Here is a 22,887-nt window from a genome sequence, read left to right as displayed (position 1 = left end):
ACCTTTAGATCCCATTAGGAAACCATCAGATGCCTTTAGAATCAGCCACTGGTCACCTGTTAAACCATTAGGATCCTTTACACTGTGATATCAACCCATTAAAAAAGACTAAACGCATTACAGAACCATCAGGAACCAACAGGCACTTAATGGTCTGTATGAGTTTTTCCAGCAGGGATACTGTTATTTCAACAACTGTGAATCAGGCCTGCAGATAAACCAACAAACAAATAAACAAATAAATTATTAAAATAAACATGTAATTTTGTAAAATAATAAATAACAACAAAACAAGTAATTCACAAATTAATGAATAAATTAATGAATAAATGAATTATTGAGTTTTTTCCGGTTGCAGTTTCAGCCGCTCTGATTTCCGGCGGAAAGACATTGCGCTCCAGTACGCATGCGTAATGCGGAGGGGCTATTAAAGCGCTGACTGGCCGCGGCGGCTCCGCTGCTCAGTGATGAGGATGATTATCGGGTTTATGAAGATATTAATGACGATGACCATGATGGTCTCCGCACGCGCGGGCGCAGCTCTCCCGCCGGTCCGCGTGCGCTGCACGGAGCGCGAGATGGTGGTGTCGGTGCGCGCGCAGGCGCTCGGGTCCGGAGCCGGCGTGCGCGCGGAGGAAGTGCGGCTCGGGAGCGGAAAACCGGAGCGCTGCGGCTTAGCGGTGCAGCGCGAGACCGAGCTGGAGCTGCGCGCGGAGCTGCACGAGTGCGGATCAACACTGAGGGTCAGTAAACACAGTAAACAGAGGGATAAACAGAGTAAACAGAGGGATAAACAGAGGGAATCGGACCGTTGGTGTGTGTTGGTGATTTACTGAGGAGCCTGTAAAGACAAAAGAACTCAGACTTTTCAGATTAACCGCTGAAGCGCCTGAGATTCGGTCTGCAGCTGCTGTTCATAAGTATACATGCCTTGACGCCGCGTTGGGTCCAGCCAGACACGTCAACAGCGCCGCCATTTTGGTGCGGTCAACAACGCTGCTCGACTGCATTCAGTACCATTACAGAGCGGCAGTTTAATAAAGATACTGTCCAAAATTACACTATTTCAGGAATATCACTCTCAGAAAGAGGGACAGGATTATATAACGGAGGGAACGCAGTGATCCACACTCATGTCTGTGTGATGCGTGTTGTCTGTGTGGTGTTTGTGTAGATGTGGCCGTGTGGTTAATGAGGCACAGAGAACCTGTTGATGTGATTGTTTTTCCTCTGGTTTATATGAAGCTCATTTCATTTAATAGTCTATTCAGGATCTTAACTTTATGTAGTAGTTATTTATTTACAGTGATGGTTAAAGCTTTGTAGCGGTAAATTACAGCATTCCTTAATCCGTGTAGATATTCATCATAGATTAATGTTAGCAGCTTCTTACACCAACCTCACCAGATTCTTGTTCGAATTTTCCTGTTCACTTTCTAGTGCCTGAAACTGCACCATTTAAGGTGGAACGGGAAAACTCAAACAAGAAGCTGGCGAATAGGAAGCCGACTATCTTCGTCCTTCTTACTGTGTTTGGGGGTTTATTCTATTTTTGTGTATTAAGATTAGAAGTGATTCACACAGTGATGGATTTGCTGATGTGTCTGTTTGTGTTTCTCCCGCTAAACTCGGTTTTTAATGTCAGGTCCAGACTGAATACTCTCCTGCTGGTCCGGACGGCTAATCATCACGATCAGTTATTAAAGTAATAAAAGCTACCGAGAGCAGATCCGAGCAGCCTGGATTAATCTGTGTCTGAGGATTATAACTAGACAGATTTGGTGAAAATCGGTTGAGTAATGAGGAAGTTGTGGCTGATTTAATCCTGAGACTCATCGTCTCTCAGTACAAGGGAACAGCGGATCTTGACCTCTCCAACATGTCGCCTCTGATGAAGAACGACAGATCTAGGCATGTTTATCTATGCTGATGCAGCTCTTGTTCTCACTCTACAGTGAGCTCCACTGATTCTGTAGAATCCTCCATAACTCAGTGAGGGGTAGACAGTGATTCAGAGTGGTTTGGTGTGAAATGGTTCAGATGACTTTACAGTGGTGGTGATAGGAACCAGGGGTCGCCATGACTACAACACAAATATATTTTATTTAGTATCCAAAATCCAGAAAATGGTTGTGTTTTGAAGCATTTGACTCCTGGCTCTATGCTGCCATCTACTGTCCAGTGCGGTTTCCTATTGATTGCCATACATTTTCATTGAATCTCATTCACACAAATAAACCTTTATTACAACACAAATGTGTTAATTTGATTATTCAAACATTAAATAAATAGACCACTGACATGTGATTTCATGTGTTATGTTAACTATGGACAAAGAAAATAATATTAAAAATAACTTTATTTGCCCGTTGGCTTCTCATCATGCACACATCATAAACTTCAGCAATGAATAGTCATATTGTAATATTTTTGGTAATGGAAACCCAGAAGCCTTAAAGATGTGTTGTTTGAGTATGACTGCGTTTGGTCACAGATTATCTTTTTTTCTTTTCTTTTTCTTGTCTAAATGAAAGTGACCCCACACTTGAGGCCTGGCTCTCTTTCTTGGGCCAGATCTGTTTAATTAATGGAACAGTCTCTGTGATGATTTCTGTCTGTGTACGTGTCTCTCAGTCTTTTTCTCTCGAGGAAACCCTCCAGTTTGGGGTTTTTCACACACTGTGGAACTTCCTCTGGGTAAGTGGGTCAGAATGGGTTCAGACACAAAACAGACCAATTATAGATGTTTTATTTATGTAATTTTAAACGCTTATAATAAAAAGCTGAACTCAGTTTTTTTTATCTACTGAAAGTCGACCCATTCTTCCACAAATCTGGGCTATAAACTATAAACAGACAGCGTGTCTTCAGTGATCTGCGCTGTAAACATTACTTTAATAAAATAATACAAAGAGCGTCTCAGATTTTTAGCTTTCAGCAGTAAATTGTAAGCATATAAGAATAAGAGGTTAATAAAGGAGGAAAATGATGGAGAGAGGACAGAACTGTGCTAGCTAACTGTGTTCTTCACTGCAAAGCACACAAACACAGACTTCATGATTACGGTTCTGTACATAGAACATAGAACCACAGTGATGAGAATCAGCAGCTTTATTCTCAGTGTTTCCCATGATGCTCCTCTCCTGTGTGCAGGTGGAAGGTGACAGTGTGGTGTATGAGAACGTTCTGTTCTACTCTCCGGCGCTGAACCCGTTCGGGATCGTCAGATCCGCCGCAGCCACAATCCCCGTCCAGTGCCGCTACCAGAGGTGAGTTTGGTTCTGTGTGTTTAGAACCTGAAACCGCAGCTCCTCAGCGCGGTTCTGATCGGTTCCTCTGATCCACACAGGACCCACTTCGTCAGCACTAACCAGGAGCTGAAGCCCGCGGGTCAGCCAGGCTCCGCCCCCCTGCTGTTCTCTCTCCAGCTGATGTCCGGTGGGTGATCGATAGGCGTCTTCTAAATCATCTCTTGCATCATCTTTTGACTTTGCAGAAGGGGAACTCCACCCTTTGAGCCCAGAATTTCAGAGTTAGAATCATTAGAAAAGTGTTGTCAGCCTAAATACCAGAAGTGCAGCGACGTCCCAGACCAGCTTCTGTTCCATAAACTGAGGAACGGCTCTGAATGTTAGGAATTCTAACCTACTTTGCTAAGAAACCTGTAAAGTTTCTGACTCAGATTAAAAAGCAGTCCCTATAGCAGAAAAACATGAAGTGTGACAAGCAGAATATGCACCAAAATCAAAATTCTTATTCAGTAGCCAAAACAGTGAAAAGCAGTGAACCCATGATATTGTGTTTAAACAGTAACATGCAGTAGAGCTGGGCGATATGGCAAAAATGTAATATTGCGATACTGTAAGGAATTTTCATGATACATATGTCACAATTTATTTTTTCAGACATCCGATCAGTTTAAACTGAGAAAAAAGAGCCAATAGTGCTACATTTAGTATCTTGCACTAAATCATTTAAATGGGACTAATTTTGAATTCTTTATAATGAAACATGCAGTTGGTCAGTGTCTACAAACACTGAAAACATACATGGTATGTTCAGAAAAGCATATTGTACTGTCTTGATTTATCACAATAACATTAGATATTGTCATATTGCCCAGCCATAACATGCAGAAAACGTGCCTAAATGAAAAGTAAAGATCCATTGCATTGATTTAACGTTGTTTAAAGTGCTACACAGTGTAAAGCAGTATACATCTGTGCGTTTATTACGTTTTAAAGTGGATTGTACTCAATTCTGACACCAGTGCAGCATTTTTAACATGTAAATCCTGCAATAGATGCTGTAGTCACTGCCTTTCAATCTGCCACGAATTGCTCTTAATACCGGTGCAGCTGTAATTGTGTGTGTTGTTCTGCAGATGACTGGGTATCTGAGAGGTTCTCCTCCGTGTTCCAGCTGGATGATGTTCTAAACCTGAGGGCATCGATGCTCAACGCTGAACGCTCTCCCTTAAAACTGTATGTGGACAGCTGTGTGTTCACTCAGGAGCCGGACACGGAACACGTACCCACATACCCCCTCATTCACAACCACGGGTCAGTCGCTACAGCAGCTTTAAAGCGATGGTTCAGCTAAAAGTCTGATTCTCACAGTTTACCCCCCTCTCTTTTACTGCAAATGTTGTCCAATTATTTGAGGTGTTTGGTGTGTGAAATTTGCTTCTTTAGCTTTAGCACTGGAGCTACGAGGATAATGTAGCTAACAGGTAATGGAGGCTAATACCCCACCGATTAGCATGGTGCTAACTGCAGACAGTGTCAGAAACCACATAATCGGGTCTTTGAGGTTACTGAGCGAGTTGAAGCTTGATTTTTGCATTCCACCTTAAATGGTGCAGCAGTTACATTCTGGCGCCTCAGGCCTTAAATGGTGCCCATTTAAGGTGGAACAGAAATTTTCAATAAGAAGCTGGCAAATAGGACACTAAATTCACCAACACGTAAGAGGAGAGTCTGGTGATTTACCCATGCAGTTAGTGCCATGCTAACTGATGGGTATAACCTTCCATTACTTGTTAGCTACATTAGCCTTGTAGCTCCAGTGCTAAAGCTAAAGAAGCAAACTTCAGACACCGAACATGTTTCAGCTGATCAACTATTTTTTGGGTTAAAGTGGGTACATATAACTGAACTATCGCTTTAAATGTCCTCCAGGTGTTCTGTTGACCACAGATCAGGTGGCCCCACTGTTTGCTTCTTGCCCAGGATGGAGGACCACGCACTGCAGCTGCAGGTGGATGCCCACCAACTCTACCGATACAGCCAGAGCTCGGTCAGAACCGTGAGCAGTTCGGTTCAGTCATTTATGTTTATTTCTTTTCTCTGGAGGGTTAAAGGGTCAGTAGTGACCTGAGGTGAACTGAGGTGTTAAATAATCTGATCTGTGTGTATTGGAGGTGTAAATGTGTCTCTGTGCAGATCTACATCACGTGTCTCCTGAAGGCGGCTGAAGAACAGAGTTCAGTGAATAAAGCCTGCAGCTACACAGGAGACAGGTACGAACTCGGAGACGGTCTCATACAGCACCGTTAGTAACGCGGCCTAAATCAAATAAACATCTTGATTAAGGAAATTATATGCATCATAAAATCATACATTTAACCACGATTTGTATGTTAGATTGTTTGCGTTATTTATAATAGGAGGATTTACATTTTTCTTGCATGTTTGATTTTTATTGATCTCCACTTAAAATATATATATTTTTTTTTGGTGGTAAAACGATCATCTTTATTAAACTAATTAAACAGGCTGATTTTTTTTTCTTTTTGAAAGCAGTTCAGCTGAAACACTCCTTGTAACTTCAGTGTAAAAGTGGGTGGGGATAAACTGCTATAGGCCTAATAGGTGTATCATAATATGTATTTGTATATGCATGAGTGTGTGTATGTATGTATGTATGTATGTATGTATGTATGTATGTGTGTGTGTATATATATATATATATATATATATATATATATATATATATATATATATATTAAATAAAGCTGTGCCTTCATTACATTTTAAGGTGGGTTGTATTAAATTGTGATGTGAATTCAGTGTTTCATATTTTAAATGTAAATCCTCATGCACTGTTTTCATCTCCATATGAGACGCCTGATCAGACCAGCAGTCAGTACTTGTCTAAGAACCCCCCAAACCCCACCCAGCAACTGGAACTAAACCCAGGGGGGGATTTTGTTAGCCTGTGTGTTTTTTGTGCATTTATTTGGCTTTAGGACTTTAACTGTCGTGTGTGCAGGTGGCTCAGTGTTGATGGTAACCATGCGGAGTGTGAGTGCTGTGACTCTAAGTGTGAAGATCAGAGGCCCAGCCGAGTGTTTAAAGGCGGCGCTGCTGCAGGTACAATACTCCGGTGTCCAATCAGAGCTGATTTACATTTGTTCGGTTTTCCATGTTTTTTTTTATTTAATTTCTCACACACACACACACACACACACACACACACACACACACACACACCTTCTAAGCCACTTCTCCTTCTGGATTGCGGGGGAGCTGGAATTTATCCCAGCTGTCATTGTGTGGAAGGCAGGACACAACCTGGACAGGTCGCCAGTCCATCACAGGGCAGACAGACATACACGTTCACTCACACCTAGGGGCAGTTTACCATGTCCAACTGGCCTGACTGCATGTCTTTGGACTGTGGGAGGAAACCGGAGAACCCTGAGGAAACACACAAACTCCACACAGAAGGAACCCTGGTTACCCGGCCGGGGAATTGAACCCAGAACCCTTCTTGCTGTGAGGCGACAGCGCCACCCACTGTGCCACCATGCCGCATTTAATTTTACACCAAGGACAGAATGCAGAACACAGAACATTTACACTCTAAAACCTGTAGAAGTCTTTCTGGGTAGCGAACACGCGATCGTGTCCTTTTAAGCGGCTTTTCTCGACTCCTCCGGTTTTCGGACAGCTGGTAAGATGGCGTCACGGAGGAGAGGAGGAGGATCAGCAGGCAGCTTCTTATTGGAATTTCCTGTTCCACCTTAAATGGTGCAACAGAACATAACTGCTGCATCGTTTAAGGTGGAACAGAAAATTTAAGCGTCAGAATTCTGCTTTTAGGATCCTGTAGCTGTGTTTTTTTTATTTTTTTTTTGGTCCATTTGTGCAGTTTCCAATAGGAGTGTCTGAACATTTTACTAACTCTTAACTCTCTCTTTTTCAGAGAGCTCTGCTGTGGTCACTGTTGGTCCAGTAATTATTCTACAGTAAACTGTCCCACTAATCCATTAAAGTGCCTTTTTGGTGGATTTGTGTTTCCAAATGAGAATGTCTACTTCAGTACATCAACAGTGAATAATGAGTCAATTTTATTTTGTTTTTTGTCACTCTTTATCATCATTGGGCGCTTTTTGTCTATCATACTATTCAAAAACTGGACACATTCAAATTGTTATAAATGAATTACAGGTTTTGGAATGAACCCCCTAAAATATAGACTGAGGTTTAATAAGGAGCTGATAAAATGCATATATTATTTCAGGAAGACAAAAGAGAAATCCACTGAAAGAGGAGGCAGCGAAGCAGTGAAAGTAGTTTTATTTTTAAACAGTCGAAGCTCCCGCAGACCTGCGCACCATGACTTACAGGTTGGGTCTAGAAGAGCCAGATTAACAGGAACTTTTTAATCTCTTTAGTCTTTCGGAGTGAGAAAATCCAGGTTTGGTCATTTTAGGATGTATATTCTACAAATCAAGGTGAGGAAGTTGAATGTCCAGTACTAAACTAACTTTACCTGTAAGGGCTCTACTTTTTAGGGGGAAGAAATCGTCGATATTAAAGCACATCTGATATAATATTCAGGGCTTCTTTGCTTGACTGTGTTCTTTGTTTCAGAACTGTGGTATAAGGCAGCAGAGCACAACCACAGCACACTCCTCTACTGCCTTATTATAACCTAAACACTCATCTCATTTACATATTTGATCTGTGCTTCTAGTTTGTGTATTTAATAATAATTTATTGACGTCTAGTTTCTAATTTAGCAAATTACAGTAAACAGCTCGTAGAATCAAGTATCAAGTAGTAAATCAGATTTTTTTATTTTCAAAATGAAAACACATTGAATAACAGTGAGTCTGAACTCTGTCCTAAAGAGATGAAGTGGACAGTTATTCTTTCATATTCTGCGTGAATAAACAAAGAGAATGACTGAAGATGTTTGTGCTGTTCTACTTGGTGAGCTGTAGAGGGCAGTACAGAGTCAGTGCAGTACAGAGTAAAGTGAAAGTGTTTCGAGGACAGAACCGTCAGGAGGAGCTGAGGTGAGTAACAGCAGATCGGCTCTGTGTTTTCTGTAAAATATAACTGTAAGGGAAATTATTCTAATTTATGATTAATATCTGTGTGAATGAGTTCATATAGATATAGAGAAGTAAGTAATATGTAGTTAAATGATTTAATTTCCCTCTGAACTCAAAGGTTAAATCCTTTGATGATCTGTTTAATCAGACACAGTAAACACAGTATGGACTAAAGACTAGAATGAACTGAATACAGTGTTTGTTTTTAATCATCATCAGTTTGACGTCCTGTAAGATTCTGAGAAAGTTCTGGAGGTTTTGGTTTCAGTTTCAGGGTGAACAGTCAGCTGATTGGGTGATTTGGGTGGAGCTGTACTGAGAACACTGTGCTCTGATCAGTACTATCAGATATTCCTGGTCACTGAAGTTCAACACTGTGTTCTTATAAAGTGCCTGTTTGGTCATATTTAACGCTGTGTTTCCTCATCAGGTTCCTGAATAAACTCTGAGTGTGAAACAGCGTTTCAACAGCAGCTGATCTCACTGCATATTTCAGACACCACTGACTCACTGACTCACTCTGAGTCACTCTGAATCACTGACTCACTCTGACTCATTCTGACTCACGCAGACTCACTCTGAATCACTGACTCACTCTGAGTCACTCCGAGTCACTCTGACTCTCTCTGACTGCCTGACTCATTCTGACTCACTCTGACTCTCACTAAGTCACTCTCTCACTCACTCTGACTCATTCCGAGTCACTCTGAGTCACTCACAGTCCAGCAGAGAGGATGGAGGTTTTCAGGGCATTTTTCCAATTCACAGATCCCTTCAGAGGTGAGCACTGCACTGCTGTGATGTGTCCGCGTCTGATTCTCTGCTGTGACGTGTCCGTGTCTGATTCTCTGCTGTGATGTTTCTGTGTCTGACTCTCTGCTGTGATCTTTCCGTGTCTGACTGTCTGCTGTGATGTGTCTGCGTCTGATTCTCTGCTGTGACGTTTCCGCGTCTGATTCTTTGCTGTGACGTGTCCACGTCTGATTCTCTGCTGTGACGTTTCCGTGTCCCAGTTTCAGTCTCCGTTTCCCAAACGCTTTAGCCGAGCGCGCTAACGTTACTCCTCCTAATAAACAGACACACGTTCAGCTCCGTCTCCTCATTATTCACCACCATCACTGTAATATTTCATCATCAACATTAACACACAAAGGTGATCAGAGGGGCGGTGGAGATCGAGTCTGCAGCGTCTGAGATCTTTAAAACGCAGAGTTAGAAAAGAAAATCATCTCACAGTGAAAGCAGCGTTTTACAGTAGAGATAAATGGAGCTCATTATGCTGGTAGTGAACTATGCTGCTGACTCAGCATAAAACAATAGAAACATAGAAATAGGGTCTGTCTTAAAGGTAAGAAAATAATTTGAATGTTTTGGCAGCTTAGGATGTTTCTGTAAAACTGTTTTCTTATCTGGAAATAAGATTAAAGACTTAAGAGCTGTTGTTCTGTAATGGCTTCAGTCCTAAATTCAGTCTTAACTGAAGTTACCATGACAACAAAGCAGATAAGATCTGATGTCAGACTTAAGAATTTTCTGTAATACGGCCCCTGATCTCTAAACCACACAGACAGAAAGTACATGCAGAGTTAATGATCTGTAGATCAGTGTTTATTCAGTCTGGTGTAAATATTCAGTGAGGTTACAGATGAAGGGGGTTATTAAAGTGTGTGATTGGAACAGTGAGTGTTTATTGGAGTTATTTATGATGATAAAGTTCTGTGTGTTTAATCAGATCATTGATAATCATGTTTATTTCTTCTGTGTGATTCTGTTGTAGAAACAGTGAAGTTCTCAGTCATTCTGGCAGGAAAAACACTGAACTCTGATCAGGACTTTATAAGACGTCTGAATGAGACGTTCCCCCGTATGGAGGAGACGTCAGTGGAGGAGAGTGACGTTATTCTGCTGTTCTGTCCTGTCGTTTCTCGAGCTGCTGATATTGAAGCAGCGCTGCAGAAACTTAAAGCTGTACCAGGTACTCAGTTCTGTAATCAGTCTGTAACACAAGCATCTCTTTCCTATATTGCTCTCTATGGATGATCTGTCTTTTGATTGGTGATGATATTTTCCACCATTTTCCCTCCGTTTTAATCAGTACTATTTTTCTGTAGAAGCAGACTGTGGAGCAGTGTTAGTTAATCCCACAGCACTGAGTGTCACTGTTCTCAGCCCCAAACTTACCAAGTCAGAACTGTTCACAGTGGTGGTGACAGGAACCCGACGTCCACCTCTAAAAGCTCCCTCACAGAAACTTATGGTAACCCCTGGTTCCTTTCACCAGCTCTGTAAAGAAATCTGAGTCAGTAAGACCCCATTTTAATCGTAGGTGGTTGTTTCTCATCCCATCACTGCAGTATCTGTGATCATGTTTCTGATGATCATCTGGTCAAAATATTCTGTCACCTATTGAATCTGTACATACAGCACCTTATAACCACTGGGCCTCGTTCTCCAGTATCCTCCCAAGTCTGTAATTTAGTGTGTTCTTGATAAAGGTTCTAAGAAAAAGTCCCCGTCAGATTCATGACGTGTTCTTACAGCGCAGAACTGTTCTCACCTCTGTGCTCTTGAGTGTGTTTAGATCCTGTTCTTACCTGAGAACAAACCCACATAAGAGAACATTGGAGAGTCAGATCGTCGTCAGAACTGCGTAAATGGGATTAAGAAGAAACGGTTGGAGAACGTCTTTATGATGAACATCTATTATTTTATTCAAACTATTTTTACTCTCTTTGTTATTAAGATCGTTTATCTATATTTCTCTCTTAGCTACAGACTCCAGGCCTGCTGTTCTAGTGGTTCTCCATCACACATTTGACCCAGACTGCACTGTACCAGACAGCAGCAGAGCAGTAACCAGAGAGGAAACTCTCACTGTGGACTGTCTGTTCTACGAGGATAGAGGACTCCTGAGCTGCCAGAGGAACCAGGAAGCTCTGGATAAAGTTACAGAGTGGATAAAATCACAGCTTTTTATTCTTTAATATTTTTTTTCCTGTAAAACTAAATTTCAGTCCACATTTCTATGGTACTGCATTACAGTTGAGTCAGTAAATACATGTATTACACAGTCTCTCTCGCGCGCTGTTTCAGTCTCTCTCGCGCGCTGTTTCAGTGTCTCTCGCGCACTGTTTCAGTCTCTCTCGCGCGTAGACACACCCACAGCAGAGTCGGGTGAAGAAATGTCTATTTTATATTAATCAGAACTCAGTAACTCTGAGGCTGGTGCTGGTGGGTGGGACTGGATCTGGAATGAAAAGCAAGTAAAACTGTTCTGGGCTCAGAGAACAGTGAGGCTGGAACATCTACCACAGCCCAGGACTATGAGATAAGGCAGGGAAGTGTGGGAGGTGAGGATCTCACTGTGCTGGACGCTCCTGATGGGTTCTTCTCTGGACTGGATGAAAGTGGGAACGTTGTCTGCCTCTCTGCTTCCTGTTCTCCTTGGACTTTGTGTTGTCTGTTAAAATTTTGTTAAGTACCGTAAAGCTGACAGATCACTCGATGGAGGCTTTTGAACCCCTCATCAAAATTATTAATAAAAAAGGCTGTTGTAAAAACTGACTGACCAGTTTCTGTTCTGCCTGCTGAAGAGCCTGTATTGGTTTATAGGGCTTCATCTCACAGAAAGAAAATTTAACCGACACTAAAGAGATTTTTGCTTCTTTTCAGGTTTTGGAACTGTTTGTCCATGTTGGCTCACTCAGCTTTAAAACCTTAACAAGTATCAGCAGTTTGGTTCATAGTCCACTGTAGTCGTATGGTCATTCTGTAGCCGGTGCTCTTATACTCATATTAGAAACTCTGGGTCTGAGCTCCATTTCTCTATGGTCAGTATGAATAGGGGTTTTGAAAAATCTCCTGTTTCCTGTAGAGGCTTGTAGGCCTGTCTCTCTTCCTCAGAGTGAGGCTGTGTGTTTCAGTGTGAAGTAGAAGCTTCTCAGAACTCATTAGAAGTTCATTCCTCTCCCACAGTCCTGAAATCCCTCCTCCCTCTAAAGCTCAGCTGCAGAGCTGAGGGTGGGCCTGGTGGGATCTGAGCTGCTCCAGCTAAAGGTTCCCCTCCTCCCCTCCCCAGATGTGGGACTGTTCTAGAAAAGCTCTCTGAAATGATGAAAATATCATAACATATAAGGTCGTCACAGGCGAAGGTGCTGAGTTCCTGCCTCCTCATGACTCTGAGGTACATATACGAGACTGGAAGAGCTCTGATTGGTCACTGGGGCCGACGCTGTCATCATGGCAGTGTTTACAGCTACACGCCTCCACAGGTCGTACAAAAAGGTATAAAATGACACTTTTTCTCTTCTGAAAAGCTGAATATTCCTATCAGACCTGCTTTCACTGCCTTTGCCTGATCTGGAACCCAATCACTACAGACCGTGGCTGACCAGACGAGACCGAGTCTGACTAGAATGTGGATCTACATGAAAATGAAATCAGGCAAAATCAAGGAAAGCAGATCAGAAACCAGATTTCATTTGACTTTTACAGAAGCAGCCCTGCTTATTCAGCACACTGGAAGAGCTGGATTTTAGAGATCGTTTTACAGGTTCATCGTCCAGATTTCAGGAAATCCAGTCTTCAGTTCAGTTCAGTTCAGTTCAGTAGAGCTGTCATCAGTTCACTGACTGGATCAGTTACAGTCGTCGCTAAAAGGCTACCTAGAGGGAAATTTGTCAGGAGGGGAGTGAAATATGATGGTAACTGAGATAAATATTCCAGTAGCTGAGTTAAATATGCGAGTGGCTAAAAAGAATATTGACTTTTAAACTCTATGTTGGAGTTGAGCTGCTTTAAAACTCTATATTAATCAAAATCATAGGCACTTAATCCACAGAGCAGCTGGGAGAAGCTCTGGGTCTGAAAGAGCAGGAAGAACGACACTGTCAATAAAGACACTTTCATCCATAAATCCCTGTTTATCATCCGTCTCTAGTTGGTTCAGATAAATCCGTCTCATTTTGGGCACTTTTTACAGAACAAGCCTGAAAATCTCAGTAAAGCAGCGACTCTTTAAGCCCCACTGTGTGAGGGAGCAGTTGTGGTCTGTAATTAAGGGACTGACCCTGATAATACGGCAGAACATTACGTTCTGTAATTACCTCATTATGAATGTGTAAAATTAAATAAATAAACACTGACAGGACTTTGTTGCAGATGCATTTATTTGAGCTATTCTATAAATCCTGAACACATAATGCTTTATAATGCATTTATAAGGTGTTTCTCTGCATCTATAACCTCATTGTGCTGCACTTAAAATGTAAATTCAGATTAGGTTGAATAGCCTGATGGTGACGCGGCTGTGAGCCGTTCAAACAGACGTCTGGGTCCGAACCCCTGATGGTCAAGCCGAGGGCGACAGCGGCAAGAAAAAACTCCCAGACCTGAGGAAGAAACCTTGAGAGGAACCAGGACTCAGCAGGGGAACCCGTCCTCCTCGGGTCAACACCAGACTGTAGAGCCCGAAAGCTCCGTCATCAGAACCGGAAGGTAGGACTGGACATTTATAGGGTGTTAGATAACAGGGTTCTTGTTAATGTTCTGCAGTCTGTATGTTCTCATAAATGTTTATTGGGTCTAGAACACAGTTCTGTACGGAGTCGGAGAGTAAGGGCTGATTTTTGGTGGACCTGGCACGGCGCCCAATTGATTTTAATGAGAATTTATTTTTTGGACATCATAACCTTTAATATGTAGTTTGGATTTGATAGACTTTGTTTATTTGAACCGTCTGGAAACTGTAATGTCAGGCTAGCTGGTGCTAGACTGTTAGCATTTAGCAACCAAGGCTAAATCAGTAGCAGCTCAGCTCTGTTAGCCTTTAGAGACAAACAGTAAACGACAGCCGACTTGTTTAGGAATATAGTTCAGTTTAGCAGTGACTTTAAACGAGCTTTGCTAATTAAAGTCTTCCACAGTTCCTGCATCGGCAGAATAGGATTTAAAAGACACTGTAAAAACATTACGTCACTTAAAGACTGTAACGCTCTGGTATGAAGCTCTATAAACTGTCATAGTGCATTAAACAGAAGTGTAGACAGTCTTTGGGAGAGATATCGTGTCGCATTATGGATCCTAAATTTCTGAAGTCATACACTCTTGATTTATAAAGTGTTCTGTGTGTAATTATAACTATTTAGAAGTTCATAGAGGTTTATGCCTGGTGTTATAAGATGTTATGGAGGCCATATGGCACCTTATAAATGCATTTTGGGTACATTATGATTACAGGACTCACCAAAGCAGCTTGAGTAACGCTTAAGATGGTGGAGACATGCATGTGAAGGGGTTGGGCAGAGCTTTGCAGACGGCTGAGAACATTCGGGAAAGACGCTTCCTCGCCTTCTTGAAGGGCGTCGCCATCGATTCTCTCTGTAGAGCTGAACAGAAGAGATGATTTCCAGAGTCAGACTGATGGTTTCTGGACTCGCCAGCAGGACCTGCTTTAGTCGACTTCTAGATGAGCAAAAATTGAACAAAGAAGACGAAAACATCAAGATTAACAAAGGAAACGTACAGGCTTACGTTTGAAATAGTGATTCAGAATGTTGACCAATGATGTGGTCAGTGATTGTATTTGTGTACAATCCTTACCTTTTGTCCAAAGCTGATAAAAGGAGTTTTTCTGCCCACAAAGAAATGAAATCCACGGCTCCTCTTTCTCACAACCTCAGGCTCTTGGTCATTTAATGGGCTGGAGCTGGAAGAGCTGGTCTCCTGGCTGGAGGTCCTGCGATTCTCCAGTGTGTCTCTCGCTGTTTCACTGCCAGCCTCGCTCGAGGGGGTCAGTGACGCACCAGGAGACGTGACGTCACATACAGAGACATCATCGATCCTCTCAGATTCGGCTTGCTCAGAATTCACGAGCAATGCCAAAGGATCCTCCGTCTCCCCAGAGGTTCTGTAGGTCAGAGTCAAAGCCATATTTGAGGTTCTCTCCTGGGCTTCAACACTTGAACTTGTTCCTTGCACGTCTCGGTCAAGAACTGTCAGTGAAGCTGATGGGTCAGTTCCACCTGAGGATCCTGGTGTGAGACTCAAAATGTCCAGGTACATCAAGTTCATAAACTCAGTGACCTGCACTGAAGGGACCTGGATAAGATCCCTCAGTAGGTCATTCCTGACCCATGAAGGTTCTGAGGAGCACATCCTAATGCGTAATGGTCCAGTTCTGTTTCTTACACAGCTAAATCTTGACCTGGTCAACTCATGTCCACAACAGCGTATCGTCTCATCAGATATGAAATGTCGTCGCTGGTGAGGCTGAGGCTGGGTCACCGCTACAATTTGAGGAGCAGAATCAACCTCCTCAAAAACGATGCCCTCCTCATGGCCGGTGGCTCCACTTACTGCCTGACCAGCTTCAGTTAAGAAGCCCTTAGGCTTAACTGTCGTGACTCCGACTGCAGGCCGTTTGTGGAGGAACATGGAGATGAGGAGAGACACTTTAGAGGAGCTGGACAGAAGCAGCTCACTCTTGTGTAACTCCACAACTTTCATGGTGATCTTATCCGTACAGGAGTCGAAGGGAAGCTGGAATATCGGAGACACTGTCCGGCGTGATGACCGGATCAACACGGCGCTCCCAGTGTTCAGTGCAGGAATGTTCCAGACGGCACGGGAAGCTGTCGGGTGATGAAGACGTTTGATCCCACCACTGACATCATTAGTGCAGCTGATGGTGAGATCATCTCTCTGGGAAACATGGTTGGTCATTTCCCTCGACGTAGCACTGTGGACGGGTTGGACCATCAAAGACTCCGGAGTCTGTGATGAATGGTCAGCTCTTTCTTTCAGGTCTTTCATCTGTTCCTCCACAGCTTTGGGGGCCTTTGTCTGGAGATCCTCTCGCGACTCGAGACCTGCAAAGAGATCTTCCTCTGAGGCCTCCAGAATATTCAGCATCTCTTTAGCTAGAACACTGCTGGCCGTCTTCCTGTTCCCGGGCAGTGGAGATGCTTTTGAGGAGGTGATCTTGCAGATGGCCTTTTCCATCACCTCCCTCAGGAAATCCTCAACAGTGTCATATATACGATCTGATTGGTCCACAGAAGATCTGGATTGAGACATAATGAGACAAACACAGTCGTTAAAAACTCATTAATATCACATTTACTTTAACACAAAAACACAACAGCGAGTTTGTTTACATATTAAGTTAATATTTTGGTTCTTTTCTTCATTTTATAGAATCTCTGCCTTCAGAAAAGGGAAACAGGGCAGGTGCATCAATTATGGCCTGAATCTTTATATAAACCTGTGATTGATGTTCTTTCATCATCTGTGTTTCATGTGTTTGTGTGGTTTTTAATATGTGTGTTTACCAAATAACTGTTACCACAAATTTAGATTTGAATGATTAAAACAGAAAAGTTGAAAATATCCTTTTAAATCTTCCCGAACGTCTTTTAAGGAAAGGTTTAAACAGCCTTATTTCTCCATGTCTGCTGTGTTATGATCCATCACTGTTACTGCTACACTAGTAAACAGCAGTAGAGATGTGGTGAAGTAAAATGGATGAATTTGAGTTTTTCCAAATGTTTTTCTTCTGCTTTACTCATTTTAGGGATTGGTCACAAAATCAGCTCCTTAAATCTTCTTTTTCTGGGCTGATAAATGTTAGATGTGCTAACAGGTTCCACTCCAGCTGTTTACGCTCCTCCTTTCTTGGTTGTTTGGGGTCAGATTAGAGAATCACTGTGAATCAGTGACGGACACAGTTCTCTGACTGGTGACCGAGGAGGAGGAAACAGAGACGATGAACAGGGACATTCTTGGGGTCTCAGTCTTACCGTTCAGCTGAGGTTGAGGATGAAGGTCCAGTGGGGTCAGTGGTGGTAGACGGGCCAGACGGACTCACGGACTCAGACTCAGCTCTTTCTGTGTCCATCCCAACCGCTCCAATCAGAGTCTGCGTGTATCTCTGCACTGCAGACTTTGCTGCAGAGATCACGGTGTGACTGCAGAGCGCTGCAAACTGCAGCTGTGACACCTGAACACAGCAGAAACAATGACCATCATGTTTCAGGAGTTTTTATATCTCACAGCATCTGAACTACTAAAACTGACCAACGTCCAGCTTCAAAATCTATCAGTCATTGTGGTTTGATACTTACTTCATTCGATACATCAGTCGTCAACGTCCTCCATCCCCTAGAACATATTAATAACATGTTTAGTGTTAAATAATATTCTCTGTATTCTAACATTAAAGTCATGAAAATAATAATAACATTAAACATTAACATTAAACATTATAACAGAGACTGAAACTGAAACCAGAGCAGAAACAAACCCATCGCCCAGACGGAAGACGAGATCCAGGATCTCTGGGAAGCTTCGGCGCTTCTGTCCAGGAGCTTCTTCTCCACTCATAGTGCTGGACTTTCCTCACAGTCCTGGAATCAAAGCGTTGGACTGCATTAATAAATGTTCACCATGATTTTTCACTGGTGAATACGAGAGTGACGTCACTAGCGGTGTGTGGTGCTGAGCGCGTGGTCAGTGTTCACTCTGGTGTGTGACTCTGGAGGACAGAGAGGTTCTAACTGCTCTCTGTGACGCTGAGACTTTCGGAGAGCTTGATATTTTAGAGGAGTTTCACTGTAATACAGTAAGAGCTCCAGTGGATTCACTGCTTTCAGAAAACGGAGACAGTTTGCAGTGATAATATGATCTGATACACCAATGATCAATAAATCATTCACTAGGTTTAAATCAGAATCACAGCGAACAGTTAAAAGGACGCTGTAATAAACTATATCACAGTTCAGTAATGTAGACAATTTATGTTCAGTACTTTACAAACAGATTTAACACCATAAAACAATAATAATAACTGGATTAAAACACCATTCAGTAAATGTCACTAAACCAAATGAAACACGCAAGAAAAATTAATAAATATATATATATATATATATATATATATATATATATATATATATATATACATTTTTAAGGGATATATATAATTATTAAACAACGGTTGAACATAAAGATTATTCCATGATCTTATTGTGTTTTATTAACTCCTGATTGTATTAATTTGATTAATTTGGCCTGATTGTATCAATTATTCCTGCTGGAAAGGGCCATAATAATAATAATAATAATAATGATAATAATAATAACAACAACAACAACAACAATAATAATAATAATAATGATAATAATAATGATAATAATAATAATAATAATAACAACAACAACAACAACAATAATAATAATAATAATAATAATAATTTGAAAATGTACTTGAACATTGTATATTTTATACTGTATAGTTTAAGGATAAATTTGGTAAAATATGAACCAATAATATTAAATCAATAAACGGACAGACAGTAATAATAATCCAGTTTAAACTAAACCAATATTAATCAGCAGCTTAGCAACATGTTAGCAACAACTGGCAGCAGATCAGCCTCACAGCACTGACTGATCTCGCGCCTGATTTACGGAAAAAGAGCCGGAAATCGGATAAATGAGCCTCGAATATTCATACTCGATTATAATAATAACAATAATAATAATAAGAAGAAAATTATTATTATTATTATTATTATTATTATTATTATTATTATGTCCAGGGTATATCCTGCCTTCCGCCCAATGACAGCTGGGATAGGCTCCAGCACCCCACCGCGACCCAGAAGGATAAGCGGTTTAGATGATGTATGTATGTATGTATGTATTTATATTGTAATATATTATGATTATGATAGAATCTAGAACGTTCTCCCAGTTGTATTGTGATTCTTTTTGACAGTCAGTTCTTTTTCTGGACATTTTAAAAATAACTGAAAAAGGAGAATGTTCTCTGTAGGTGTAGAATATTTGATTGGTAGTAATAATAATAATAATAATAATAATAGTAATATAATAATAGTAATAGTAATAATATTAATAATAATAGTAGTAATAATAACAGTAATAGTGAGTGAAGGTGGAGGAGGAGAGTCAGAATCAGAGGAATGAAATCACCACCTACCTTCAGCAGCGCATCATCATTATGATCTGCTGCTCCGCTGCTCCGAGTATTTATAGCGCCAGGACTCGCCCATTGTGACGTCATCGGTCGCCATGGCAGAGTGAGAGAGAATACAGAGTCAGTGTAGCTCGTCCACTCAGTGTAAACAGACTATTGAGGATACTGAGGTCAGTCTCAGTGGACCCTCTGCTGCCTTTATGGAGCTCTGTGTGTGAAGGTGGTCACTCTGGGTCACAGGCAGCGCTTACTGGGTCTAACAAAGGGCCGTTTGGGGTTCAGCTACCTGCGCCTCACCGTCGCCCTCTACAGACCCATAGTGCACTGTTCGGGTGGAGAAGCCCAAAAGTCAGAACTCACACAGCGCTGTACAGAGGAGGAAGCCTTATTGGGTCGTAGCAGTATTTGTCTGTTTAGGGTCAGATACCAATCCCTTTACATGGCTTTAGATGGCTGCAGGAGTAATCTGGTGTTCGCTCTGCTGGAATTGGATTGCATTTTACTTTGCTTAGATCTATTAAAACAATGTTTTTTTCTTACTTCATGTGTGATAAATTCCACTTTTCTGTGTAGCAGCATATTTAATTCAGCTCTGGCAATCAGCTTTTTATCACCTTAAGAACATCAACAAGATCAGAGATGTTCTGACTAAAGCAGACCTGGAGAACCTCATCCACGCCTTTATTTCCAGCAGAACTGATCTGTTGATGCCGTTCCTGCTCTATAATGTCTTAATGGTCAGGAGCAGCGTGTTTATCTGACCTGCTGCAGCGATATGAGCCGAGCAGAACTCTCAGATCATTAGGAACTGGTCAGTCAGTCCTGCCGAAGGTGAAGACTAAACATGGAGAAGCAGCGTTTAGATACTGTGCTGCTCTTAAATGGACCCAGTGGACAGAGAGCATTAGAAGATCCCGACACTGGACACTTTAAACCAGCCTGAAAACGATCCTGTTAGAGCTTTCAGCTCCGTTTACTGTTAACGTTTCTAGACCTCTTTTCATCTGTAACGACACTTTTTTTCAATCCTAATCTAACTTTCTTTTTAATTTGATTATTTAACTATCCTAATTAAATTTCTTATTTGATTTTAATTTAATACTATTTAAATAATAGTTTTAATTATGTTTTTCTATTTGCATTTACTTGACTTATTTTAAACAACTCTGACTCTGAATTTTCTGATTTGTAAAGCTTTGAATGACAGCAGTGTTTGAAAGGTGCTGTATAAATAGACTCGTCTTGCCTAAACAGCCCTGTTTGGTTAAATATTTCTGACTGAAATAATTCCATATAAAAAATTCCATTTCATACTTTTAATATTCCATTGTTATTCCAAAATATAAAACAGTTTAAAACTGGTGCTAAGTGTATTTCTGTAATTAATTCCTTTCTTCTGCCCCTGTGCTGTTCCACTCAGTGAGCTGTAGAGGGCAGTACAGAGTCAGTGCAGTACAGAGTTAAATCAAAGTGAAAGTGTTTAGAGGACAGAACCGTCAGGAAGAGCTGAGGTGAGTAACAGCAGATCGGCTCTGTGTTTTCTTTAGATCTGTTTAATGATTTCTGTTTTATCAGATCTATCAAAAAGCTCAGTGTTCATGTGTTTAAATTAAGGATGCATCAATACTGGTATCGAGTATCGGGCTGATCCCGCACTCATTTCATTTCTCATCAAATTCACTGACGCCGACGTCTGATACCAGCTGATACTGTGTGGTGTAATCCGAGTGTAGCTGCTGTGCTAATGACTCCACAGCTGGACACAAAGCCGTCGTTCACTTTATTAATTTTTTTATATAAACTTTATTGAGTTTTCATCACAATACAAGAAGCAAAAATGAACAGAGTATAGAAAATCACAATATTACATCATTATTTTTAAATACATTCTATAAATTGAGTCCCATAAGCCCGAATCCTTTAACAGGATGTTCATCGTCTTCAGTCTTTTCAGTTCTGTTTTTATTTTTTTAAAAACATCCTCACTTGAAACACAAAGTTGATCGATAGTCATCCTGCACCTCGATTTCCAGAGTTTTGACTTCACTATACAGATTATTAACCAGAAGAGAGCCTGTTTTTCCTTTGTCATCATTTCATTAAAAATCCCATAAAATACAGGTTTCATATTTATGTCAATGTTGAGTCCGACAGCTTTAACTTTGTCCCAAACTTCTCAAGAACGATAACAGGTTAAAACAAAGTGCTCTAAAGTTTCCTCCTCTCCGCAGTTCGGCATGGGGCACAAGGTTGTCTTAACAGAGCAGCTCCACTTCACCACAGCTCTCACTGGAAGTCTCCTCACTGCTATCAGCCAAGAGGATCTCTCAGCTTTTCTGGTAGTTTTTTGTTTAACATATTATTTATACATTCTTTATTTTCTTCCTCTGTAAGGTTCTTAAAATTAACCATTTTTCACTTCACTCTAAACATTCCACCTCGGCAGATTCCCACCAGAATACACTGAGAGATTATAGACCGTTTATAAACACACAATCACAACCGCTTCCCCAACACGGGTGGAGACACACAGGCCAACAAAACCTGCTGCCGCTGTGCTGCTGCTGGAAGAGACAGATGAGGATCAAAACTATGAAACCTACTTTACTTACAGCTGTACAGAAGAGCTTTTCTGATGGGGAACTAAACCTCCACTGCAGCGCTGCTCGATCAGAGATCACTGATGTAGCAGAGTGAGATCACGACCTTCATTAACATCAGATAAATTTAATGATTTACCTGTTAAAGTTCATTACACTCCTTTACACTGACAGCTACTTCATTCTAAGTAGGAACTCAGTGTGATATCAGACTCAATATTGACGAGTACTAAAAAATGTACTTAGTCTAAAAAAATGATACTGAAGCATCACTAGTTTAAACATCATCAGTTTGGAGTCTGATCCGGTCAATCTTCTGAGAATGTTCTGGAGCTTCTGGGTTTATTTTGAAGAGGCTTTATTTCTGCATTCTTCATAGTGGACTTTCATCCTGCTGATCAAGTTATTGATCAGTCGCTCTCAGTCCTCAGAAAACTGATCAATATTATCAGATATTCCTGGTCACTGAGCTCATCACTGCACTGCGTACAGTGAAGTTCAACACTGTGTTCTTATAAAGTGCCTGTTTGGTCATATTTAACGCTGTGTTTCCTCATCAGGTTCCTGAATAAACTCTGAGTGTGAAACAGCGTTTCAACAGCAGCTGATCTCACTGCATATTTCAGACACCACTGACTCATTCTGACTCACTGAGACTCACTCTGACTCACTCTGACTCACTGAGACTCGCTCTGACACGCTCTGACTCATTCTGACTCACTCTGAATCTCTCTCTTACTCACTCTGACTTACTTTGACTCACTCTGAGTCACTCTGACTCTCTCTCTGACTCAGTCTGAGTCACTGACTCACTCTGACTCTCTCTGACTCACTGAGACTCGCTCTGACACGCTCTGACTCATTCTGACTCACTCTGAATCTCTCTCTTACTCACTCTGACTTACTTTGACTCACTCTGAGTCACTCTGACTCTCTCTCTGACT

The 22,887-nt window shown here is 41.4% G+C and overlaps 1 protein-coding gene across 1 annotated transcript; it reads left to right on the top strand.

Moving 5' to 3' along the window:
* The first annotated feature begins 506 nt into the window (after positions 1-506).
* LOC118814620 (zona pellucida sperm-binding protein 3-like) lies at positions 507-7,290 on the top strand. Its single transcript, XM_036580318.1, has 8 exons — positions 507-743; positions 3,154-3,269; positions 3,350-3,438; positions 4,385-4,562; positions 5,181-5,298; positions 5,445-5,521; positions 6,274-6,374; positions 7,210-7,290. Exons 1-8 carry the CDS (start codon positions 507-509, stop codon positions 7,254-7,256), a joined length of 963 nt encoding a protein of 320 aa, XP_036436211.1. The 3' UTR covers positions 7,257-7,290.
* Positions 7,291-22,887: the final 15,597 nt, after the last annotated feature.

This window comes from Colossoma macropomum, unplaced genomic scaffold, assembly GCF_904425465.1.
Source record: "Colossoma macropomum unplaced genomic scaffold, Colossoma_macropomum, whole genome shotgun sequence".
Classification (NCBI taxonomy): Eukaryota; Metazoa; Chordata; class Actinopteri; order Characiformes; family Serrasalmidae; genus Colossoma; species Colossoma macropomum.
This window is presented reverse-complemented; position numbering and strand designations above follow the sequence as displayed.

Coding starts and splice junctions, on each gene's coding strand:
- LOC118814620 (XM_036580318.1), top strand. CDS start 507: ATGACCATGATGGTCTCCGCACGCGCGGGCGCAGCTCTCCCGCCGGTC. Junction 3,439..4,384: donor CTCTCTCCAGCTGATGTCCG/GTGGGTGATCGA, acceptor GTTGTTCTGCAG/ATGACTGGGTATCTGAGAGG. Junction 4,563..5,180: donor CCCCTCATTCACAACCACGG/GTCAGTCGCTAC, acceptor AATGTCCTCCAG/GTGTTCTGTTGACCACAGAT.